Source organism: Chelonia mydas, chromosome 23 (genome assembly GCF_015237465.2).
Source record: "Chelonia mydas isolate rCheMyd1 chromosome 23, rCheMyd1.pri.v2, whole genome shotgun sequence".
Taxonomy (NCBI): domain Eukaryota; kingdom Metazoa; phylum Chordata; order Testudines; family Cheloniidae; genus Chelonia; species Chelonia mydas.
Window position 1 is genome coordinate 9,041,873 of NC_051263.2, and position 24,066 is coordinate 9,065,938.

Here is a 24,066-nt window from a genome sequence, read left to right on the forward strand (position 1 = left end):
TTCTGAAAATCATGCCTATCTAAGACATCTCCCACTGGATTCCTAAGGAGTGCAAATCGAACCATTAGTCACTACCGAAAACCTTGGCCAATTAGCTCATTTCCAGGTCACAGGAGTGAGCCCCATGGCAGGTTCCAGAGCAGAGAGTTGAAATCCCTGCTCCACTGATGCCAATTCACAGAGCACATTAGCTTGCCAAGTTTCATCTCAAATGCTAAGCTCAACCGCTCTCTGTCCCACCAGGCCAATAATCCATGCAGCCACAAGAACCTGCAGCCTCCCCCTGCAAGCCAGTGAGGTCCTCTTGCCCTTCTGAACTGGCCAAAAGGAACCAGGGAGATCAGATATTAACTACAATCTGAAAGAAATTGGAGCTGGAAAATCCTACTGCATCTAGTGGACTACCCCTCTGTCCATGCCCCGTGGTGCTCTGCAGATTTCTACCAGCTTCCCCGGGAGACCAGAGCACAGCCTGAGACCTTGCTCCTGGCTCACATTCATCTGAGATTATTATGTGCTCCGCTTCAGCCTATTACTTTTCAGCCTCACTTCAATCACAGTCCACAAGGGCTGACATCTTCTAACACTGCCTGGGCCATCACAGTGGCACAGGCCTCACCTCTGTACATCCCAGCTCTGCTCTGCACCTTGCCCCATACTATGTTCTACACAGGCCCAAGGGGCTGGCAGTTCAAACCTTACAGCAGGCAGAAACAGGGAGACTGGTTTTACTGCCACAATATCCATCCCTCCTCTGATATTCATGAATCCCACACTGGATCGGATGTCTAGACAGAAGGGAGGGGAGGGGAGGGGTGCAGCAATGATAGATAAGGCTCCTCAGGTTTCTTCCCCTATTTGAATAGGTGCTCATAGTTACTCACAGCCAACAACAAGGATGCCAGGTGCTCACTGAGCCACCCAGACTGGTAACCTTCAGTGAGCAGATTTGGTGATCATGAGCTATTTGCAGAATGATCATTTTGGCCTCTGTGCTCCAAAGTGATGGAAACTTTTAGGGGTTCTATTCAGTGGGGCCAAGCGGATTATCCAAGGAATGGGATATCTTGTTTCCGTAACTAGCAGATAAAAGAAACAGAGATGAGTTGTGCCAAATGGATGCAGCTCCATGCACCCCCAAGCTCATTTCCACTCCAGGGCCATCTCCAGAGCAGCACAAATGGGTGGAGGGGAAGCACCACTTTCCAGCTATGATGCTGGGGCCTGAAAATTCACCTCCACTCTGAAAGGCGAAGAAAGAACTCTGCAAGCTGTACCTGAGTGTGTTTTTATTAGAAAGCAGGACAGGTGGGGGGCAGGGTGCCTGTGGCAGTCACAGCTCGAAGGTGTAGGAGATGATGTCCGAGCAGCGGAGCAGCGCCTCCCTGTGCACGCCCAGCGGGGTCTGCAGGTCGGACACCTGGAAGTTCAAGATGTCTATGTCTGAGGCGTCGAAGCAGGCCGAGACATTGACTCTCTCGTACATTGTGAAGTGGATGGTGCGGCCAACCATGGCAAACAGGCTGCGCAGGTACCGCTCCCGCAGAGCCACGCGGCCCTGCTGCTCCCGCTCCAGATCCGCCTCGTTCCCACAGCCCACCGTGGAGATGCTGATGGGGCTCAGAGCCTGGTACCGAGGGGAGTTGGGGTCAAAGCCGCGGCTTGTGCCATCCGGCCCACGGGGCAGGCGGATCACGCTGACTGGCACCTTCATGGCAGGCTCCTGGGGGCAAAGGCAGCAACATGTGAGCTGGCAGCACAAGCACCGTGCTAGAGCAATGCCTCCCACAGACTCGGGATGTAAACAGCAGTTAAAAAAAGTAACCGTGCAACCGATTACAATTTTATCGGTTACACGTTTAACCGGGGAACTAGCGGTGCAGGGGGTGCTGCAACACCCCCACGTTTTACGTGGGGCCCTAGCGCCCGTGCCTGGGGATGCTGGACCCAGGGGTCCCGGCTGCTGCCCCTGGGCTAGCAGCAGCGTCCTGGGCTCCGGCCAGCAGCAGAGTTTAACGGTTAGACTGACGCGTACCGGTTACACTTTTACATCCCTACCACAGACCTGCTTCGGAAGGGCAGGCCCCCGGCTGCCACCCACCCCTGCCCTCCCCGCAGAATTAATCCCTGTGGGCAACCATCTTGATACACCAATCCCCCAGCCGCCACTCCCCCCTCCCCCCAGAGATACCCCTACCAGCACCCCCCATGCCCCCCCCCGAGTAATCCACCCCCAATACACCCACCCCCAGCTACCACTCCCGCCTCCCCTCAGAGATACCCCTACCAGCACCCCCCATGCCCCCCCCGAGTAATCCACCCCCAATACACCCACCCCCAGCTACCACTCCCGCCTCCCCTCAGAGATACCCCTACCAGCACCCCCCATGCCCCCCCCGAGTAACCCACCCCCAATACACCCACCCCCAGCTGCCACTCCCGCCTCCCCTCAGAGATACCCCTACCAGCACCCCCCATGTCCCCCCCCGGGTAACCCACCCCCAATACACCCATCCCCCAGCTGCCACCCCACCCCGACCCAGCTCCCTCCGGAGATACCCCATCCCCCATACACCCAGACCCCGAACTCCCAATTGCCGCCCCCGAGCCCCACCCTATAACAGCCCCCCCTCACCCCCCCGCTCCCCCGAGATCTCCCCGCCGGCCCCCAGGCGCCACCCCCGCTCGCACCCCGGCCGGCCCGAGTCAGACCCGGAGGCTCCGGCCCGGCCTCACCCTGCGGCGGCCGGTCCCGGGCGGCTTCCGGAGATCGGTGGACTCGGCGCAGCAGCGAACAGAGCCCGGCCGGGAGCACGAACCGCCCGCCTGGTTCCGCCCGCCGCGGCCCCGCCCCTTCGTCCCCCAGACCCCGGCATAGCCCCGCCCCTTCGTCCCCCCCAGACACCCCCCCCGCCCCTCCGACCCCGACACCTGCCCCCTGGGCCTCCGCCCTGGGCTCCCTCCGAGATGTGCCACCCGCCCTGCCCGCCCGGACACCTGCCTTCCCCCGACACCTGCCCCCTCGCACCTCCACCGTGCCCCCGACACCAGCTCCCCCCACGCCTCCCCCTGCCCCCCCCCCCGGACACCAGCTCCCCCCACGCCTCCCCCTGCCCCCCCCGACACCAGATCCCCCCACGCCTCCCCCTGCCCCCCCCCGGACACCAGCTCCCCCCACGCCTCCCCCTGTCCCCCCCGACCCCTGCCCCCCCTGCTCCTCCCCGCCCCTCCGACCCCGACACCTGCCCCCTGGGCCTCCGCCCTGGGCTCCCTCCGAGATGTGCCACCCGCCCTGCCCCCCCGGACACCTGCCTTCCCCCGACACCTGCCCCCTCGCACCTCCCCCTGCCCCTCTAGACACCAGCCCCCCCACACACCTCCCCCTGCCCCCCCGGACACCTGCCTTCCCCCGACACCTGCCCCCTCGCACCTCCCCCTGCCCCTCTAGACACCAGCCCCCCCACACACCTCCCCCTGCCCCCCCGGGTACCTGCCTTCCCCCGACACCTGCCCCCCGTGCCTCCGCTCTGTCCCCCGACACCTGCCCCTCACACTTGCCCCTCCGTACCTTCCCCCTGCCCCCCGACACCTGTCCCCCGTGCCTCCCCCTGCCCCTCCAGACACCTGCTCTCCATGCCTCCGCCATGTCCCCCCAGACACCTGCCCCCCATGTCCCCTCCCCAGAGGAGCCCTGCCCCAAGCCGCCGGTCACCGCCATAGGCGTGCGCAGGGGGTGTGGCGGGCGTGCCCGGGCACACCCTAATCAGGGCCACCCCAAGCGCAAAAAAAAAAAAAAAAAAAGGGCGGCCGGAGATGGGGGCGGGGGAGTCCGGAGTAGGGGGGCCCCGGCCCTGGCCCCTCTTCTCCGCCCCCGCTCGCCGCTGCGGGGCAGAAGCGTGGTGGGGCTGCGGCCCCGGGCTCGGTCCTGCTGCTCCGCGGCAGCCGAGCTCCCGCCTCTTCCCGCAGCGCGCTGCGGGCTCGCCCGCACTCCGCTCCCTGCCGCCGGTCCGCGGTGTGCCGGGCAGAGAGAGGGGGAGGTGGAGAAGAGGCGGGGGCAGGGCCTCGGGGAAGAGGGTGGAACCGGGGTATACCCCCTCCAGCCCCCTGCTGTGAACCGCTCAGGGCAGGGGGCTGGGAGCACCCCCACCACCCCAGCCCACCTCCCCAGCCCTGCACCCCCCCTCACACACCCCAGCCCTCTGCCCTGCCTCCTGCAGCCCCCCCACCGCACCCTGCCCTGCCTCCTGCAGCCCCTTACACACCTCAGCCCTCTGCCCTGACTCCTGCAGCCCACCACACCCTGCCCTGACTCCTGCAGCCCCCCACACCCTGCCCTGACTCCTGCACCCCCTCACACACCCCAGCCCTCTGCCCTGACTCCTGCACCCCCCTCCTACACCCTGCTGTGACTCCTGCACCCCCCTCACACACCCCAGCCCTCTGCCCTGACTCCTGCACCCCCCTCCTACACCCTGCTGTGACTCCTGCACCCCCTCACACACCCCAGACCTCTGCCCTGACTCCTGCACCCCCCTCCTACACCCTGCTGTGACTCCTGCACCCCCCTCACACACCCCAGCCCTCTGCCCTGACTCCTGCACCCCCCTCCTACACCCTGCTGTGACTCCTGCACCCCCTCACACACCCCAGCCCTCTGCCCTGACTCCTGCACCCCCCTCCTACACCCTGCTGTGACTCCTGCACCCCCCTCACACACCCCAGCCCTCTGCCCTGCCTCCTGCAGCCCCCCCACCGCACCCTGCCCTGACTCCTGCAGCCCCTTACACACCCCAGCCCTCTGCCCTGACTCCTGCACCCCCCTCCTACACCCTGCTGTGACTCCTGCACCCCCTTGTACCCCCACACCCTGCCCTGACTCCTGCACCCCCTTGTACCCCCACACCCTGCCCTGACTCCTGCACCCCCTTGTACCCCCACACCCTGCCCTGACTCCTGCAGCCCCTTACACACCCCAGCCCTCTGCCCTGACTCCTGCACCCCCTTGCACCCCCCAACCCCTGCCCTGACTCCTGCACCCCCCAACCCCTGCCCTGACTCCTGCACCCCCTTGTACCCCCACACCCTGCCCTGACTCCTGCAGCCCCCTCCCACACCCTGCCCTGACTCCTGCAGCCCCTTACACACCCCAGCCCTCTGCCCTGACTCCTGCACCCCCCTCCTACACCCTGCTGTGACTCCTGCAGCCCCCTCCTACACCCTGCTGTGACTCCTGCACCCCCTTACACACCCCAGACCCCTGCCCTGACTCCTGCACCCCCTTGTACCCCCACACCCTGCCCTGACTCCTGCACCCCCCACACCCTGCCCTGACTCCTGCACCCCCTTGTACCCCAGCCCTCTGCCCTGACTCCTGCACCCCCCTCCTACACCCTGCTGTGACTCCTGCACCCCCTCACACACCCCAGACCTCTGCCCTGACTCCTGCACCCCCCTCCTACACCCTGCTGTGACTCCTGCACCCCCTCACACACCCCAGCCCTCTGCCCTGACTCCTGCACCCCCCTCCTACACCCTGCTGTGACTCCTGCACCCCCCTCACACACCCCAGCCCTCTGCCCTGACTCCTGCACCCCCCTCCTACACCCTGCTGTGACTCCTGCACCCCCCTCACACACCCCAGCCCTCTGCCCTGACTCCTGCACCCCCTTGCACCCCCCAACCCCTGCCCTGACTCCTGCACCCCCTTGTACCCCCACACCCTGCCCTGACTCCTGCACCCCCCCACACCCTGCTGTGATTCCTGCACCCCCCTCACACACCCCAGCCCTCTGCCCTGACTCCTGCACCCCACACACCCCAGCTGGTGACCAATCCCCCCCATGCCCCGCTGTGCTCTGGCCCTTGCCTTGCTCCAGCTGGGGACCAATCCTTCCCATCCCCCCATCCCCACCATGCCCAGCTGTCAGGATGGATAAAAATCAATGACTTTAAAAAAAAATCAAAAATATTGGATTTTTTAACATTTAAATTGGATTTTTGAGGAAAAAACATATCTAAAGATAGTTTTAATTAAGATACATTATATCTCATCATGCAATAGGGATTATAAATTCTAATTCTATAGTATGAGACAATATATTAATGTAATGTTTAAGAAAAGTTTTGTAAATGAGTTCCAATAGTTCATGGATTAGGGACCCAATCTTATGGGGTTCCACAGGCTTCTGTATAGATTATTTAGGTTAATCTTTCTATCTACCCAATGGGACTCAGTCTAGAAGATACCATCAGAAATGTTTAGTTTTGCAGTTGTATTATGTTGTACTATGCAATAAGCGCCGACTTGCATAATATAGATGTTGTAGAAATGTATAGAAAGCCCGTGTTCGCTCACAGCATGCGTCCCCACTACTGCGGCACCATATTACCATTGGTCCTCCCCTCCCCCTCCGACTACTATTCTAGAAAATTCTTTGACCTATATAAGCGGCCGTGTCAGGCATGCCCAGCACAGTGTCTACAGTGTTTGTAATCTTTGTGGCGCGTACTCTACTGAAATAGCATAACAAGCCCGTGGCTTTATGTTTTAATTCAGTCGTATGATACCCCCTTTTAATTTTAAAATATGGATCGGTTCATTGTTAATATAAGAAAAGGAGCAAACTGAATTATAATGAATGTGCTGATAGTAGTGCAAATACCTTGGACTCCTCAGTTAAGAACTTACATGAAGATAATGCCACCACCAGTTCCAGTGTGTGCAATAAACTGAGTAATGACCAACAGTAACAGACTTTGTCTCTTAGTTCAGGTCAGTGTAGTTCCTATTCAAAGCCATCAAACATTCCATCTGATGACCCGGTCTGTGATATTCCAAAAAATAGATTAGAACGCCAGTCTCGATTATCTAGAGGTCCTTATTAGCCTAGATTGAGTATGTTTCCTAGAAGTAAAATAGGGAATAAAAAAAGAAGCATTTATTGATAAGGGATTCAGAAACTGATGTAAGGCCAACGAATGTTTTTAAAACCACCGATTGTCAAAATCTCATGTGTTGAGCTGTTCTTCATGGTCAAGTTTTAATGAAGGGAAACCTATTGATATATTGTTGGATGAGGGCAAGCAGGATTATCTGTCTAAACAAGAAGAACGGTGCCATAACCGAAGTGTAATGGAGCAACTGATTGACATTGTTCTGTTTTTGGCGAAAGGTGGGAGACCATTCAGGGGTCACAATGAAAAAGCTGACAGTTTTGAGAAAGGTTTATTTCTAAATCTTGTCAATATGCTCCAAAAATATGATCCCGTAATGGCAAAGCATGTGCAACAATATCCTTGAAACGCTACCTCTCTGAGTAATCGCATTCAAAATGATTTAATTGTAGCCTTGCACAGCGTTGTGCAACAAAAGATTGTGTGTTCACTAAATGGAAAAAATGGTCTCAATAATTGCCGACGACACGACTGACTGTGGACACCATGAACAGATGTCCATTGTGGTGCGGTATTTTGACAATGAAAAACATAGTCCAGCTGAACATTTTGTGTCTGTTCAAAAACTATTAACAGTTGATGCTCAGTCTATTTTTGACCAGTTAAATGACGTCCTTGGCATTCTTAAAATTGACTGGACATCAGTGATGTCTGTCTGTTTTGATGGCGCGTCTACTATGTCTGGATGTACTGTGGGAGTTCAAATGAAATGTAAAGAAAGAAACAGTGAAATACTCTATGTACGCTGCTATGTGCATTGTTTGAACCTCACCCTAGAAGATGCATGCGCTGCTAGTAAACAGAACAGAACTGTCTTTGATTTTTTCCATGTTATTCAGAGTCTTTATGCCTTCACGGAGGGGAGTCCTGTGCGACATGTAGTAATGGAGAAGATTTCACAAGAAGTAGGATCCCAGTTGAAGACTTTGAAGTCCCTGTCAAACACACGATGGGCATGCAGAGCAGAAGCAGTGGCTGCTGGAAAGCAAAACTACTCCATCATTTTACAAGCTTTACAAGAGATTATCGAAATAACTCGCCTTGCTGATGCTAAAATAAAAGCCAGGGGCCTTATCCATGAACTAAATTCATTCAAGTTCATCTTTGCCCTTCATATGTTGCACCCTATTCTCCAGATAGTGGTAAAAGTGAGTAAGGCTCTTCAAGCTCCAGATCCAGGGCTGGCTCCAGGCACCAGCTTTCCAAGCAGGCGCTTGGGGCGACATTTAGAATGGGGCGGCAGTCTGTGTCCCGCAGCAGCAATTCGGCGGCAGCTCCGCTGCTCTTCCTGCTGCAGCGGCTTGTGGCGGTGGCAATTCAGTGGCGACTGCTTGGGGCGGCAAAATTGGTAGAGCTATCCCTATCCAGATCTCAAATTACTTACTGCAATGACAGGGGTGAAAAGCTCGTGTAACTCTTTTGCTGCAATGAGAAGTGGCCCAGAATATTTTCAATCTATTTTCAATGAAAATGTGTGTAGAGAATGATATATCGATTCCTCCAGTTAAGAAGAGAAAAACATCCACTCGTATTGATGATGCGTTTGAGTCCCAGCATCACTTTGATACAAAAGAGGAGCAGGAGAGAATAACTTCAGTTTACCCACTCCTAGACTCAATGATTACCAGCATTGACCAGCGATTTGAACAGGAGACTTGTAAAATTGTGACTGCAATTGGAAAACTGTTGAGCTTAGACATTGGCAGGGACGATATGAGAATCATTGCCAACAAATTTAAAGTGTCCTTGGATGAGTTGGAAGCTGAAGTTGGATTGCTTTGGGGTTATGACGGATCTGTTCCTAAAGCTAGCACTATGAACACCACCAGAGAGTGGCTTGATTTGCTAAAGGAATCAGATCGGTCTTCCATGTTCCAGGCCTTTTACAAATCTATTTAATGCTTTGCAGTCTTACCTGTTACAAGCTGTTCATGTGAAAGCCTTTTCGAAACTAGCACATGTAAAAAACAAACTAAGAAGTACAATGTCCCAACAGCGCCTCGACTCATTCATGATTTTGTACATTGAACAAGAATTGGCTTCGTCAGTTAATTACAACGATGTGATTGAGGAATTTAAGTCCATAACACCTGGTGAGTGATGTCTCATTCTCTAGGACAGGAAGATGAAGAAACCTTAATCTGTTTTGGTCAGTTTGGGTTAGCTCATTATCTGGTTAAAGATAAAGATCATGAAAATTGACTGTATCTTTGTATATGCCTGGTTATCACTACAGAAAAATTTGGAATTTTGTATCTCATTTTTTAAGTTTGTATTTTTTAAGTACAGTTTAGTTGTTAATTTAAAAAACATTAAGTTTAGTTAAGTTTTAGTTTCTTTAGTTTGTTTGATGAATAAAAATGTCCTTTATGGTTGAGTATTCAATAAATGTTCGCCTTTAAAAAAAAAAATTCCCTGGGTGCACACCCTAATGAAATGTGCACCCCAGCTCTGAACCACCAGATACACCCACCCCAAGCTGCGACCATCCCCTCACACTCAGGGCGTAGCCTGGGCTGCAAGATCTGCACCAGAGCTAGGCCCTGATCTCTTTCAGCTCCCTGGGCCCAGCCGCTCCCTGGCTCAGTTTCACCGACCCTGCAGCAGGGGCTGCTCCTCTCTGCACTGTCTGGGATACTTGTCCACCCTTTCCTACTGCAGCCTTGGGCAGCCCCCTCTCAGGTCTGTGGGGGAGCTCAAGGACCCAGGGCAGAGGGCAAACCAGGCAGATAGGTCCCTGCTTCTCCCAGCAGGAGAGTGTCCATCTTGACCATGCCTCCAGCCCACTCTTCCTCTCTAGACAGGAGCCACCCATTCCACATGCTACCCCCGGTCCCACTACACTGCCCTGCTGCTTGCGATGCAGGAGCAGCCTCCATGCTGGGCTCCTAGCCCCGCCATCACTCCTTCTGTTACTAACTCTTCTGCTAAAACAGAGTGCTCAGCTGGGGAGAGCAATACACTTTCTTACAGAAGACTGGGAGCATCTATTTTAGCAGTCTGTAAGGATTTTTAGGGGGCCGATCTGACCAGAAGACTTTGGGGAGCCTTACAGTATACCTCCCGCTGGGTCCCCCCTTAAGCCCGTCTATCAGAGCTGGAACAAAAGAAACCACCCCACGGACGTAAACTCAGAACACCACTTTATTTACTAAAGGAGGGGGATGGATTAAGGACTCTGGAGATTTGGACTATGCACACACATTCGAGAAGGCAATGGTGGTCTTCTGCCTTCTTCAGGTGCGGCTGACGGAGAGGCTGCAGAATCCGGATCGGCGATGGCCACCGACCGTGGATCACAGGTGTAGAAGACAGGTGTGTAACCCTATCTCAGACCCCCTCCCCCCACCCATCCCTAGCTGCGCTGTCTATGGTCGTACGCCTGAACTAACTAATCGGACCGAGTCTGCGCTTCCCAAAAGAAAATAACAAACACCCCCCCCCCCCCCGACAGTTCTGTTTAGTAAGTGGCTGCTGCAGGCCAGTCCCCGGTGTGAAAGGGGGTCCCACACCACAGAGAGAGAGAGCGTCCGACACCTGAGCCCCCAAAGGCTCCAGAGCCCCTGGCCCCTCCCCTCATCTGCCTTTATAGGAACCGGTTGCTTAGCAACAACAGATTCCCGCTCTTTCTACTTTCCCGCCTTTTGCTCAGCCTAGGGGAACAAGAACCTGCCACAACATGGAGGTCACCTTGTTCTTATCCCAGACCAAGATGGCCGCCGAATAAACACTACCTGAAAACCCAGCTTTGGTGCCTTTCCCAATAATTTGGCAGGGGCGAAGCTGTGACTAACCCAGGGAGGGAATGGGGCAAGCTGTGGGGAGAAAGCGTAGAGAGGGGGGATGCCTCAGGGGCAGGAGCTGGGGGGATGGGAAGCTGGAGGGGAGAGAGCCAGGGGAGGTAGTGGGGAGGCCATAGGGAGGGATGCTCAAGGGGCAGTAGGCACGGGAGGCGGGAGCTCGTACATGGGTTGGGGTGTCAGGCCATCTCCTTGTGAATCCCACCAGGCTCCAGGGAACCCCACGGCCAGCAGATCCCCCTGCCTCACAGCCTGGATCCCCAGCATGTAGTCTCGGGGGGTGGGGGTGGGGGGTGATGTGACTGCCTCAGGGACATTTACCCCACTCCCACCCCAGGAGGGAAGTGAGGCAGAAGCACAGGACCTGCGCTGGGTGCGTGGAGGCCTTGCGCTCCCCCAGCAAGTGCTTTGGGGCAGCCCTCGCCCTGCGCACCATGTACAACATCAACAGGTGAGCCGGGCACCGGGGGTGGGGGCACAGAGTGAGCCTGGCAGCCAGGTGGGCAAGCAAGAGAGAATAGCCCCCCTGGGGGGGGGACACTTTCAAACCCCACCCCACACTCCTTGGTGACCGCAAAGATCTCACTGGGGCAGGGGCTTGGAGAGGGGTTCAGACTCTCTAGGTTATGGGCCAAGGGATTGGGACACCTGATAGGGCAGGTGAGACTCTATGGGGGATCTATCACAAGTGGATCTCTCATGCATGGATCTATAGGGTTGGGATCTATTATTAGGGGATCTTAATCTGAGAGCTCTGTAGTGAGGAGGTCCATAGTGAGGGGATCTTAGTGTTGGAGATGCATAGTGAGGGGATCTCTCAGTGTTGGGGATTCATAGTGAGGGGATCTCTCTGTGGTGGGGAATCTCTAGTGAGGGGATCTCTAGTGAGGGGCTCTCTCAGTGTTGCAGATCTCTCTTTTGGGGGATCTCTAGTGGGGGGCTCTCTCAGTGTTGGGTCTCTCTCAGTGGGGATCCACAGTGAGGGGACCTCTCGTGGGGGAATCTCTAGTGAGGGGATCTCTCGGTGGTGGGGAATCTCTAGTGATGCGATCTTGGTGTTGGAGATCCATAATGAGGGGATCTCTCAGTGTTGGGGATCTCTAGTGAGGGGATCTCTCGTGGGGATCTCCATAGTGAGGGGACCTCTCGGTGGTGGGGAATCTCTAGTGAGGGGATCTTGGTGTTGGAGATCCATAGTGAAGGGATCTCTCAGTGTTGGGGATCTCTAGTGAGGGGATCCATAGTGAGGGAATCTCTCAGTGGTGGGGAATCTCTAGTGAGGGGATCTCTTGGGTGGGGGATCTCTAGTGAGGGGCTCTCTCAGTCGTGGGGATGTATAGAGAGCGGCTGAGACAATCTGTAATAGGAGTACGGCTCCCCTTTGGGGATCGATGTACAGTACTGGGGTCTCTCGCTCAGGAGATCTATAATGGGGTGATCTGTAGGTCAGCACTCTCTCTCAGGGGGATGATTATGGGGTGAATTGGAACTCTGTCATGGGGTGGTTCTGCCTATGGGGAAGGTGGGGCTCCCTTTCTCCAGGGACTGCTCTATGGGGAGGGTAGGGGCTCATGGAGGAGGCTGGTGGCACTGCAGTGCCGGCATCAGGGGGTGATTTTACCTCCCCCCACTCCGGCTGACCCCAATTCATTTCCCTTTCACTCAGAGCGATCCAGAGAGCCGGGATCCTCCCGTCCTGCAATCACAGCTACCAGGTACCTCCTTGCGCTCCTGCCCCACAGGCTCCCTAGGGCCGTGTCCCTGGTGTGAGGGGCTCGGCTCATCCCCGCCCCTTGGGATCCCTGGCCTTTTCTGGCTGGGTTTGGCCTTGGCTGCCGATGGTTTGTGGAGGGGGAATTCCTACCTCCCTGTCACCACCCCTGTGTCCTGTTCTCTGACTCATCCCATCCTGCCTCCGCAGCTCCACTCCCTTCAGGAGGCTTTGGTTCCCATCATGGGAAAGGAGCATGAGCTGCAGTGCATGGCCCATGGGCTTTCTCGTGCTCCCCAGGGGCCTGCGGGCGACAGCTATGGGGCAGGGTAGGGGACACTGGGGATTCTGGGTAATAAACAATGGGGCTCTGGGTGTGGGCAGGGGCTACAGGGAATTCTGGAAAACAGAGACTGGGGTGCTGGGGTTGGGCAGAGCCCCAGGGGATTCTGGGTAACAGAGAATGGGACGCGGGAGTTGTGCAGGAGCAATGGGGGATTGTGGGTGCTGAGGCCAAGCAGGGCTTTGGGGTCAAAGAGAATGGGAACGTGGGGCTGAGTAGGGTCGTATGTTTTTGCTGAGCTGAGCTCCTGCTCCACTCCCAGGCCTTCTCCAGAAGCGATGAGAGGATCTGGCCCTCCTGCAGCAGGGAGTTCTGCAGGTTGATGCGTGGCAAAGCTTTTATTTCTGCTCCTTGGTTGTAGGCCTCACCACCTTTCTTCTCTCTCGGTGTGCTGCAGGCCCGCCAGGTCCTCTTCAGCAACTTCTCTGCTGGGTGCCTGGAGGAGGGAACCAGGGATTTCTCCCTCTGTCAGCCCTGCGAAAACCAGAGATGCATCTTCTACTTCCCTCCAAACCAGAAGAACCCACGGGACCCCTGCCCCTGCTGGTGGGGAGTGGGAGGGTCTTGTGGCTCAGCAGCAGAGAGCCCATTTGGGAAGGTTCCCCCCGGGGAGGTTGGAAATCAGGGTCCCCGTCATCAGAATAAAGTCCTCTGTAAGGATCGACTGAGCCTTGTGCGAGGGATTATTTTGTTAGCATGGCCCCTGCTACAGAACCACGGCTACATGGCACCCAGGCGTCCGGGACACATAGTGGTTATAATGGAAATAAATTCCTCCGGCGGAGGGGTAAAGGGAGGGCGGCCCCTAGACAAGATGGGAAGCTGCGAGGTGGGTGACAGCGGGAAGGCTGAGACTCACCAACTCATCACAGCAGTGGCTGCACAAAGTGCCACCAGATCCTGTGTCCCTGCACCCCCCTCCCTGCTGCATCCCGGGGGGGGGGTCTGGTGACTGCAGCCCCCCCCCCCCCGGCTGTCTAAGTCACTGCAGCCCCCGCCACCCGCTGCACCCCAGGGGTCTCTCTAGCTCACTGCAGCCCCGCAGCGCCCCAGGGGGGTGTCGGGCTCACTGCCCCCCCCCACCCAAACACGGGGCTGGGGAAGCGTCCTTCTTGCGCTCTAATTGGTCAGGGCTCTGTCTCCTCTTCCTATTGGCTGTGTCGGGGGGGCGGAGCTTCCCAGGCGGGGGCGGGTGTCAGGGGGCCCCGAGGCTCCGGGAGGCGGCTCTTGAGGAGCACGTGGAGCAGCCTGGAGCGCGAGAGGGTAAAGGGGGTGGGGCCGCCCTGAGTTCCCCCCAAATACCCCCCCAGCCCCCTCTCCCCAAATGCCCCCCACCCCCAAGCACCTCCCATCCTCCCCCTTTTCTAGCCCCTGCTGCCAAATTCCTGCCCCCTCTTCTACCCCCTGCCCCCAAATTCCTCACCCCCCCTCCTCTTCTACCCACCTGCTACCCAGATACCTCCCACCCCTTCTCTTCTAGCCCCCTGCCCCAATACTTCTCATCCTCCCCTCTTTTCTAGCCCCCCACCCCCAATATCGTCCACTTCCTTCCTCTTCTAGCCCCAAATATCTCTCATCCCCCTTCTTCTAGCCCCCCTTCCTCAAATACCTCCCACCCCTCCAGCCCCCCAATACCTCCCATCCCCCTCTTCTTCTAGCCCCCTGCCCCAATACTTCTCATCCTCCCCTCTTTTCTAGCCCCCCACCCCCAATATCGTCCACTTCCTTCCTCTTCTAGCCCCAAATATCTCCCATCCCCCTTCTTCTAGCCCCCTTCCTCAAATACCTCCCACCCCTCCAGCCCCCCAATACCTCCCATCCCCCTCTTCTTCTAGCCCCCTGCCCCCAATACCTCCCACCTTTCCTCTTCTAGCTCCCCCCATCCCCTCCTCCTCTTCTACCCACCTGCCACCCAAATACCTTCCACCCCTCCTCGTCCCCAGCCCCAAATATCTCCCATTCCCCTCTTTTAGCCCCCAGCCCTGCCTCTAGCCCCCAAATACTTCCCATCCCCCCTCTTCTAGCCCTCCGCCATACCTCCTCTAGCCCCCAGCCCTGCCTCTATCCCCTTCCAAACACCTATCCTGAGCCCCCAGCACTCCCTCTAGACTCTCCCAAACACCATGACTCTTCCACTCCCTCCATTTGTAGACCCCCTCCCCCAGCACCTACACTGATCTCTAACATCCTTTCCTGTAGCCCAGTGGTTTTCAACTTTTTTTCATTGGTGGACCCCCAAAACATTTCAAATGGAGGTGCGGAGCACTTTGGAAATCTCAGACATGCTCTGCAGACCCCCAGGGAGCTGCGTACCATAGGTTGAAAACCACTGACCTAGACCCCCCCAAATATCTACCCTAGCACCTCTGTCCTCTAGGCCCCCTGTCCACCCCCTCTTTCCTCTTCTAGCCTTCAGAGATAAAAGGAACCAGAAAGGTTCCCGAGAGCTGGGCGGGCGAATGTGTTCTGCTTAATGTGTTGCCCCCTCCACAGGCTGGCTGGGGGGAACGGACTCTAATGTTATTTATCCAATCCGAATAAATAATCCCTCTCCAATTGTAATCTCAGATCCTTCCCTAATTTGCCTCTGGCGCTAATCCTGCGTCCTCCCCAGCTAAACCTGCCTGTTCCCTTTACCCTGGCAATAACCCTGCCCCCTCCTCTAATCCCACCTCTTTCCTAATCTGTTTCTGGCACTAATCCCACCTTCTCCTCCAATTCCCCTCCCCCCCCCCCCGCCTCCCGCAATGAACTCTAGCCCCCTCTTCTAATTGGCTTCCCGAGGACCCGTCTCTAATCCTGCCCCCTCCTCTAATTCCCTCACTCTAGAACTAGCTCTGCTTCCCATGCTTGGCTCTAACCTCCTAATCTTCCCCATATCTAATTCCAGCCCCTGGTCCCCTCCTAGCCCCCACACTTCCCGTTCTGCTGTCTGACCCACAGCTGGGCTCTTGCTCCTTTCAGCTGGCATGGAGGGGCTGCACCAGATGGTCACTGAAAACACCGGCTGGGGACTTAGCTCTGGATCCAGCTCTTGTCCCTGTGCGAGTGCCTGGACTCGGAGGGGAAGGATCCCTGGCCCGAGCCTGGCTCTCCAGGTTGCGCCTCCTGGCCAGGGGGTGCTAGTGTGCAGGGGGCAGCTGGTGGGGGTGAATTTGGTTGAGCAACTATCAGGGCTGCATTAAACCAGTCCGCAGTCCTAGGTGCATCATGGCATTGGGCTCTGCCCCCCTCGCTGTGTCTCTGCCCTACCCAAAGTGACAGGGGTGACGCTCCCCTCCCCGAGAGGCAAGGGCATTGGTATGGGGCCCTATCCCCAGGAGTGGTACAGGGTCTGCTCTTCTCTGGTGCAGCAGGAGTGACAGTCCTTGCAGGGGGCCATACTAGCCCCAGCAGCTGGGGTGTGTCTGCTGGGGTGGGGGCAGGCAGGGTGGGCCTGCTGCACTCTCCCCCTCCTGTCACACACAGCTCCCTGGGATTGGGGTTGGCCAGGCCCCCTGGAGCATAAGGACTGGAGTCAACACCCAGTGAAGCTGAGGCAGCTCCCCCTCACAGTGATAGGCTCAGGCTGTCGGCGGGCTCAGGCAGCGTTGGTCACATCCCGAGCAGCTTCCCCCTTGCAGCCATGGGCTTAGGCAGCATTGTTACCTTGGTTACGCTTGGGTTACATTTTCTGAGCTTTTCTTGCTAACCACAGGAACGGTATTTTGCTTTTGGGTGCAAGGCGAGATCCTGCTGGGGTCTTGTGACTCTGGGAGCCTCTGCCATCACCCCAGGTGGTTTGGGGACAGGCTGGCACATGGCAGGGAGCTCCCAGTACAGTTTAACCAGACAAGAATGAGATGGAACAGTGGGTGGGGAAGAGTGGATCCTGTTTGGGGGGGGAGCCAAGGTGGGTGAGTGGGGCGGGTGTGTGGCTGCAGGCTGGGGGGGAAAGCTGGACATCATGGCATAGTGTGGGGTTGGTAGAAAGGGCTGGGGTTGGATGGATGGATGGATGCTGTGGCATAGCGTAGAGTGAGGATGGGGGTGTGTATGGATGGCATGGCCTAGCGTGGGGGGCCAGGAGGTGGGGTACAGGGGGTGGCTGGATGGCTTTGTATGGGGTGGGCAGTGAGGCAGGGGTGCAGTGGGTTTATCTGGAGAGATTCATGCCTGCATTTCTCCCTACCCTGTGCCAATATCCGTCCCTGGTGTCTGTCCCCCCTGCAGAGCCCTTGTCTGGGCCGATTCCACCCTGTGTCCCCTGTGAGTGGCAGTTCCTGAGGACGTGCGCCAGAAACCCGAGCCAGCTGCTCCATATGGAGACGGGGAACCCAGGTGAGTCTGAAGTTGACTCCGAGCAGGGCAGCACTGGGCAGCCAGCCCCATAAAGCCAGGTGGGGACCCCAGAACCCCCAGCCTGTGCTGATAATGCTGAGCATCAAAGACCTTTAATCTCTAGGGAGTTAGTGACTAAGCTGGGAGTAGAACCCAGGCATCCTGGTTCCCAGCCCTCCCCCCAACCCACTTCTCTAAGCACTAGACCCCCACGCCCCTCCCAGAAATGGGGAATAGTGATACCCCCTTCCCCCCTGCTCCGTGTGCTCGGTCTGAGCTCCCCGCCCCCTTCTCCGTGTGCCTGGTTTGATTCCGTCGCACTGCTCTCTCTCCCCCGTGTGCCCGGTCTGACCCCCACCGGGCATAAGAGGGTTATCCTGACGCCCATCACCGCAGCGCCTGGGCTGAGTCCCTCAATGCCCAGGGACCAGATCTGCTCTCTTCACATTCCCTTTCCCCCTGCTGCAGAAACCGTGTTCTCCCACGTGCATCGTTGTGCAGCCCTCACCAGCGACACGTTCGACCGGCTCCTGGCAGGGGACCCGCAGTACTGGGGCTGTAAGAACAGCGTGGCAGCCTTCATCCTGGAGCGAGGTGAGGAGCATCTGGCTGGTCAGGCGCTGCCCCTGCCCCACCGCCAAGGCCGGATGGCTGCAGGAGAAGCTCACCCTTCCCCTGGCACCTTGAAGGAACCGGTTGAGCAGATGCAGCCAGGCAGCTGATGGCCTGCGGTGGCTGACCCAGGCTACACTGCGGTGTGCGTTGGACAGGGGAGATGCACCCAGCCCTAATGGTGGGGAGGTGGTCTATGGACTGGGGAGAACCCTCCGCAGATGAAAGAACAAATGGATGGCTGATGATAAATGGGTTGGTGCGTTCCCTGGTGCTGGGAGCCAGGACTCCTGGGTTCTATCCCCAGCTCTCAGAGGGGTGTGTCATTTAAGGGTCGGAGCCAGGAATATTAGCTAGGAAACCTTCCCACTGCCTTCTTCCAAATTCTAAGTGATGCGGAAGTCCCAGAACCAGGAATAGAACCCAGGAGTCCTGGCTCCCAGACCCCTACCCTCTTTAACCACTCAAGCCCACTCCCCTCGCTGAGCTGGGGACAGAACCCAGGAGTCCTGGCTCCCAGCCCCCTCGCTCTGATCACTAAACTGGAGGAGTCACAGTAGTTTGAGGCTGGGGCAGTGATGAGGGCAGGTTACCCCTGGCCCCACTGCCGCCTCAGCACTGTGGTTGAACCCTTCTCTGCCCTGCAGAGGTGATGGACACGCAGCAGGATTGCAGGGAGAGCTTTGAGCTGGTGGCGCTGGGCACTGGCGATATCTGCTACGGTGGCTGGCTGGATTTCAGTGGCCTGCGGCTCCATGACATGCACGGCCTGGTGGTGGCTCGCCGGGCGCTGCAGAGGTGAGATGTGCTCCGGTCACTAAGCTGCAATGTGAGGCTGGCTGGACGGGCTAGAGATGGGGGCGCGGGGGGGTGGGATCTGGAGGAGCCAGCCCATAACAGTCAGGGAGGGGCCCCGATCCTCTTTATCGAGGATGGAGCCTAGCAGTTGTAATAGGAGACTCCGTCCCTCCCATAGGCAGGAATCAGACCCTAACTCCCCAGCCCCCCCGCTCTAACTACTGGGCCCCACCCCCCTCCCAGAGCTGGGAATAGAACCCAGGAGTCCTGCCTCCTAGCTCTCCTTCTGTAACCCACTGTATGGACAGGGTGGCTGAGTCCTTGGGGGAGGAGATGAATTTAGGGTGTTATTTGGGCTGGAGAAGTTGGGGGGCAGAGAAAGGGATCTAGTCCTCTGTCCCATTGTGGGTTTTCTATGGACGGATGTGAAGGTTGGGGAGATCAGTCCGATCCTGTAGGGGTGGGGGCGGGGGCAGGGTTCGGAGCTCTTGTGGGACCAGTCACTACTGTGATGGGGGATCTCTGCTTCCCCACTCCCCCCAGCAGGTACCTGTACAAACAGCTGTTGCTGGGGTGTAGCGTGAAGGAGCCGGCGGACCGGGAGAAATGCATCTTCCAGCCCTCGGCGGAGGGGGGGCGGCTGGCCCTCAAGCCGAAGGTCTTTGTGCACCTGTATCTGAGCTGCACACCCACAGGGGCCTCCGAAAACTTCCCGTGAGTGTGGGGGTGGGGCGGGGGGCTGGTGGGTAGAAGGGTCGAGGGTGTGGGGCGGTGCTGGGGAGTGCCAGGGCAGTGCCATGGAACACAGGAGTGGGGTGGTGCTGTGGGGGGGTGGGCTGGGGAGGCAGAGCTGGGGATCAACAGTGCAGTGACGGAGGCAGAGGAGTGGGACAGAGCTAGGGGGCAGGGTGCGGCCATGGGGCAAAGGAGCATGGCGGAGCTGGGGAGCAGTACCAGGGTGTGGCAGGGCAGTGGGGTGGAGCTGAGGGGCAGTCCTGGGCGGGGGGCAGAGGTGTGGGGCAGTGGGGTGGCAGGGACATGCTGGGGGTGTGGTGCTCAGGATGGTGGGGATCTGCTGAGGGGCAGAGGCATGGGTTGATGCTGGAGGGGTGCTGCTGTGGGGTTGGGGCCTGTTTGTCTTTTTTCCCTAGAAATCAGACCTCTTTCTAGTGGCTGATAAACCCTGAGCTGCCCCCAGCCCAGTGCCCCTGTTCCCTGCCCCCCTGTGACCTGCGTGCCCGTCCCCCCGCCCTGCTCACTGCAGCATCCCGTTCCCTGGGAGGAAGCCCTCGGTCGGCCTCTACGTCCATGCCAAGGGCGCGCTGATGCCTGTCCCCAGCTGCCCCCCAAGCCTGCTGGCCGCCTGCGTCTGCTGCGCCTCCGGCAGCGACAAGCTGAGCCGCTGGAGCGTGCTGGGCCTGCAGGGGGCGCTCCTCAGCCACTTCATGGAGCCGCTGTACCTCTCCAGCATTATCCTAGGTGAGAACTGAGGCTACTCTGGGCAGAGGGGTTGAGTGGGGGGTGCTGGGCTGCAGGGGGCTCAGTGGGGAGGTGTAATGCGGAGGGGGGGGTCAGTAACAGTGCCAGACTGCAGGGAGTGGGGTGCAGGGCTTGTGGGGAGCACAATGACGCAGGGGGGTTCAGTAGGGGGCACTGTGCAGCAGGGAGCAGAGCATGGAGGGGGCTCGGTGGGGGTACCGTGCTGAGGAAGTGGGCGAGGGGGTGATCGGGTCTGTGGAGCTGGGTGGAGGTTCAGTAGGGGGCACTCTCCCCACACAGCACTGACGCCAGCAGGGCACAAGGGGGCGCTGTGCCGCAGGGAGGGGGCGGGGGGCTCAGTAGGGGATGCTGTGCTGCGGGGGGGGGGGGCTCGGGAGGGGGCACTCTCCCCACACAGCGCTGATGCCAGCAGGGCACAAGGGGGCGCTGTGCCGCAGGGAGAGGGCGGGGGCTCAGTAGGGGGCACTCTCCCCACACAGCGCTGACACCAGGGTGGCACAAGGGGGTGCTGTGCCACAGGGAGGGGGTGGGGCTCGGGATGGGGCACTCTCCCCACACAGCGCTGACACCAGGGTGGCACAAGGGGGCGCTGTGCCACAGGGAGGGGGTGGGGGCTCAGTAGGGGGCACTCTCCCCACACAGCGCTGACACCAGGGTGGCACAAGGGGGCGCTGTGCCGCAGGGAGGGGGTGGGGCTCGGGAGGGGGCACTCTCCCCGCACAGCGCTGATGCCAGCGTGGCACAAGGGGGCGCTGTGCCACAGGGAGGGGGTGGGGCTCGGGAGGGGGCACTCTCCCCGCACAGCGCTGATGCCAGTATGGCACAAGGGGGCGCTGTGCTGCAGGCAGCAGGGCGGGGGGCTCAGTGCCTTGGAAGGGGCCCTGCAGCAATGGCTCTGCCTCTGCCTCTCTCTTCCCCCTGCCCAGCGGACCCCGGCCCCGACCAGCCCGCCCTGAACTGGGTCATCAACGAGCGGCTGCAGCTGGGCCCCGAGGCCGGCCTGCCAGCCCCCTATGCCCAGCACCAGATCTGCTTCTTCCTGGGGCCCCGTGTCGGCCCCCTCAGCTCCAGCGCCGAGTGCTGCAGGCTCAGCCTCAACTGGTGCCGTGGGGACGCAGCCCCAGAGCGGGTGGACGGCGCCACTGGGCTGGCCGTGCTGAAGTGAGTGGGGGGACGGGGATCACGGTGCAGGGGGGTAATGAATCTCTGGGTCCCCTTGGTACCCTGAGTCCCCTGGCTGGTCCTGTAGTGCTAGCAGGATGGGCGATGCTGGGGGATGAAACCCAATGGACTGGGTGGCGGTTGTACCCGAGGGGCTGCTCTCCGAAGCCAAGCTCCTCTGTTAGATCCCCCATGAACACAGTGCTTGGGCTCCCCCCAGATGCTGTCTCTGCCTCCTGCAGTGCCCCCCATCTGTGCCCCCATCTAAGCCCCCTCTGCAGTCCAAACCTGTATCCCCCTGGAGCTGGGCACTGGAGCCTGGTTCACCCTCCGGTGCGGCCACAGCGCGTTGACACGAGCGAGCGGCTCGGTTCCTAATGGCAGAGAACAGCCGACACCCCAGTGTTAACTGGCTGCTCCATGGGGCACTGGGGCAGAGGTGTGTCTGTCCCCAGGCTGTGGGTAAAGCCGGGTCGCTGGCACCCCCGGCTGTTGATCAGCAGCTGGAGCTGCCCTTGCCCCCTCTATCTGAGCGTCTCCTTCTGCCCCCCCTCCAGAAACCCTGCCGCGGAGGACCGGGTCTTCCCCAGCCAGATCTGCAAAGCTGCCATGCTGCGATACTTCCGGCAGTTGGTGCAGCAGATGAACGAGAATGCTCTGCTGGCGCTGCCCACTTACCACCAAGCCAAGGTTGGGCGCTGTGGGGGGGGGAAGGGGGGGCTGCCAAGTGCTGAAGGAAAGACACAGGAGCGTGGGGTATGTGGGTGTCACGGAGTCCCCTGGGCGATGCTCTGGAACTGCTCCCCATGAAGCCAGTCAGGACTCTGGGGCAGTCGCCTTCCTGTGAGCAGCCTGTCTGCAGGACACACAGCTCACACAACTTCCACCTTCCTGGGTCTGACCTCGGAGCATTCAGCATCCTCTGCCCCTCCCTGCGCTTCCCACAGCGAGTCCGCCCAGGCGGGGTCCAGGGGAGCCAGAGGGTCCTGCCCCCCAACTCCGCAGTCAGACGTGACTCTCAGCCAGCCAGTAAAACAGAAGGTTTATTAAACGACAGGAACATGGTCTAACACAGAGCTTGTAGGTGCAGAGAACGGGACCCCTCAGCTGGGTCCATTCTGGGGGGCAATGAGCCAGACAACCACGTCTGCCCTTCACTCCATGTCCCAGCCAGCCCCCAAACTGAAACTCTCTCCAGCCCCCCCTCCTCTGGGCTTTGTTCCTTTCCCGGGCCAGGAGGTCACCTGATTCCTTTGTTCTCCAACCGTTTAGTTCTCACCTTGCAGGGGGGAAGGGCCAGGCCATCAGTTGCCAGGAAACAGGGTGTCGGCCATTCTCTGTGTCCAGACCCCTGCACACACCTGCCCTCTAGGGCTCTGCAATGATCATACACCCTTACCCCACCACCTAGATACTTAAGAACTGCCTAGGGGAAACTGAGGCACCTCCACACTATTCAGAGGAAACATTAAGAATAGTCCCACTTCGTCACAGTGGGTATGTCAGGAAGAATGGTAGGAGTCAGGACTCTTGGGTTCTGCTCCCAGCTGTGGGAGGGAAGAGGGATCCAGTGGTTAGAAGAGGAGGGGATGGGGACTTGGGGTCAGGACTCTGGGGTTCTTTTCCCATCTGCCACTAACTCTGCATGTGACTTTAGTCAGATCACTTCCCCAATTTATGCCTCAGTCCCCGTTCTGTCCTCCCCAGCTCCAGCTCTGTAACATGGGGCTGATTCTGACCCACGTCTGACTGCGAGACTGAAACCTTTTTGCTCAAGTGTCTGTTAACCCCGCCGTGCCCTGGCCAATTCCCACTGTGCCTCTTTCTCCCTCTTTAGACCCAGGCTGCGTCTTACCAGAGTGCCAAGGAACAGCTCTTCGCTCACCTGATCACCCAAGGTCTTGGCAAGTGGCCTGAGAAGCACCTGGTGGACAACTTCACCGGTTAGGCAGTGAAATAGCCCCGGGGGGTCTGGGGAAATACCCAGGAGAGGCCGGGAAGGAGTGAAATCTAGAGACTGTTGGAAATTTCGGGAGTTGGGGTTAGGGCTTTTAAACTCTGTTTGCTATGCTGCATGGGGGAGGGGCCAGGGCTGTGCAATTAACAGACTAGGCTGTGAAGAAGGCCCACTTTTCATTTGATTGTTCTTTGAAGTGCGAGGGCGATCGAGTCCCCAGAGAGCTCCGGCTGGTTCAGCCCTGTTGGCGCAGAGCAGCTGCCAACCTGCTTTCACGGATGGGTCAGGTCACCAGACTGCACAGCACTGCCACAGCAATGCCAGTGCAGTTAGCCCAGAATTTCTCCCTCTGTATCAACCTTGTCCAGTGGTGAATTACACTTGTTTATTAGCTAGATTGAGCTGCTTTTAGTCTCACTTGCTCGCTCTAAAGCAGATTTTCCAACCCTGGAATCATTCTCGTGGCTCCTTGAGCCCTTTCCAGTGTGTCCGCAGCCCTTCTGAAGTGTGTCCATGAGAACAGGACGTGTGCCCCAGGCTGCATTGAGAGGTACCACTCCCTGTCCTTCCTCTGACAGGATCCCCCTTGGCTGTTCACCCTCTGAGCCCCGACAGTGCCTGAGTGCCCCTGTGCAATTGTCTGCCACCAGACGCAGCAAAATCTTGTTCGTTCTGCTCCGGAGCTGCTGGTGGTGGTTTGAGTCACTGCAGTCTGGCCTTAAGAAATGCAAGAACCTCAAGGAGTGAGCTGGAGCCTGCTGGCTGGAGAATGTGATGCAGGCAGGAGGGAGCATGGCCCACGCGTTAGAGCACTGGACACCTGATTCTATTCCTAGCACAATACCTGGGCTTGTTGGGGGACCATGGGTGAGTCATTTCCCTGCTCTGTGCCTCAGTTTCCCCATCTGTA

At 58.4% G+C, this 24,066-nt stretch overlaps 2 protein-coding genes and 1 long non-coding RNA gene across 9 annotated transcripts; 2 read left to right on the plus strand and 1 right to left on the minus strand.

Moving 5' to 3' along the window:
- Positions 1-1,274: 1,274 nt before the first annotated feature.
- Positions 1,275-3,980, minus strand: GEMIN7 (gem nuclear organelle associated protein 7). 5 transcript variants are annotated; one of them, XM_043534478.1, is made up of 2 exons: positions 3,713-3,980; positions 1,275-1,723 (listed from the first exon to the last, which is right to left on the minus strand). In XM_043534478.1, the coding sequence occupies exons 1-2, from the start codon at positions 3,716-3,718 to the stop codon at positions 1,334-1,336; spliced, it is 396 nt and encodes a 131-aa protein (XP_043390413.1). In that variant the 5' UTR covers positions 3,719-3,980; the 3' UTR covers positions 1,275-1,333. The 5 variants fall into 5 exon arrangements, with proteins under 5 accessions (XP_043390413.1, XP_043390416.1, XP_037740575.1 ...); XM_043534481.1 differs by having other exon boundaries at positions 3,696-3,974; XM_037884647.2 differs by lacking the exon at positions 3,713-3,980 and adding an exon at positions 2,737-2,847.
- Positions 3,981-8,922: 4,942 nt separating this feature from the next.
- Positions 8,923-12,563, plus strand: LOC119564356. Its single transcript, XR_005223143.2, has 3 exons — positions 8,923-9,047; positions 10,195-10,269; positions 12,421-12,563. It is a non-coding gene; the product is annotated as an uncharacterized LOC119564356 (long non-coding RNA).
- A 1,438-nt stretch (positions 12,564-14,001) lies between these two features.
- On the plus strand, positions 14,002-23,553 carry ADAD2 (adenosine deaminase domain containing 2). Of its 3 annotated transcripts, none has more exons than XM_043534542.1 (9): positions 14,002-14,071; positions 17,021-17,128; positions 17,597-17,722; positions 18,388-18,538; positions 19,085-19,252; positions 19,803-20,017; positions 20,965-21,199; positions 21,757-21,889; positions 23,037-23,553. In XM_043534542.1, the coding sequence occupies exons 2-9, from the start codon at positions 17,110-17,112 to the stop codon at positions 23,145-23,147; spliced, it is 1,158 nt and encodes a 385-aa protein (XP_043390477.1). In that variant the 5' UTR covers positions 14,002-14,071; positions 17,021-17,109; the 3' UTR covers positions 23,148-23,553. The 3 variants fall into 3 exon arrangements, with proteins under 3 accessions (XP_043390477.1, XP_037740595.2, XP_043390476.1); XM_037884667.2 differs by lacking the exon at positions 14,002-14,071 and adding an exon at positions 14,642-15,906 and having other exon boundaries at positions 19,082-19,252; XM_043534541.1 differs by lacking the exon at positions 14,002-14,071 and adding an exon at positions 14,644-15,906 and having other exon boundaries at positions 17,023-17,128.
- The last annotated feature ends 513 nt before the right edge of the window (positions 23,554-24,066 follow it).

Bases quoted from the DNA above. Each gene is read 5' to 3' on its own strand.
- ADAD2 (XM_043534541.1), top strand. From the start codon at position 15,778: ATGGAGGGGCTGCACCAGATGGTCACTGAAAACACCGGCTGGGGACTT. The intron at 18,539-19,084 runs GTGAGATGTGCT...TCCCCCCAGCAG, and splicing joins GCTCGCCGGGCGCTGCAGAG to GTACCTGTACAAACAGCTGT. The intron at 21,890-23,036 runs GTTGGGCGCTGT...CTCCCTCTTTAG, and splicing joins CCACTTACCACCAAGCCAAG to ACCCAGGCTGCGTCTTACCA.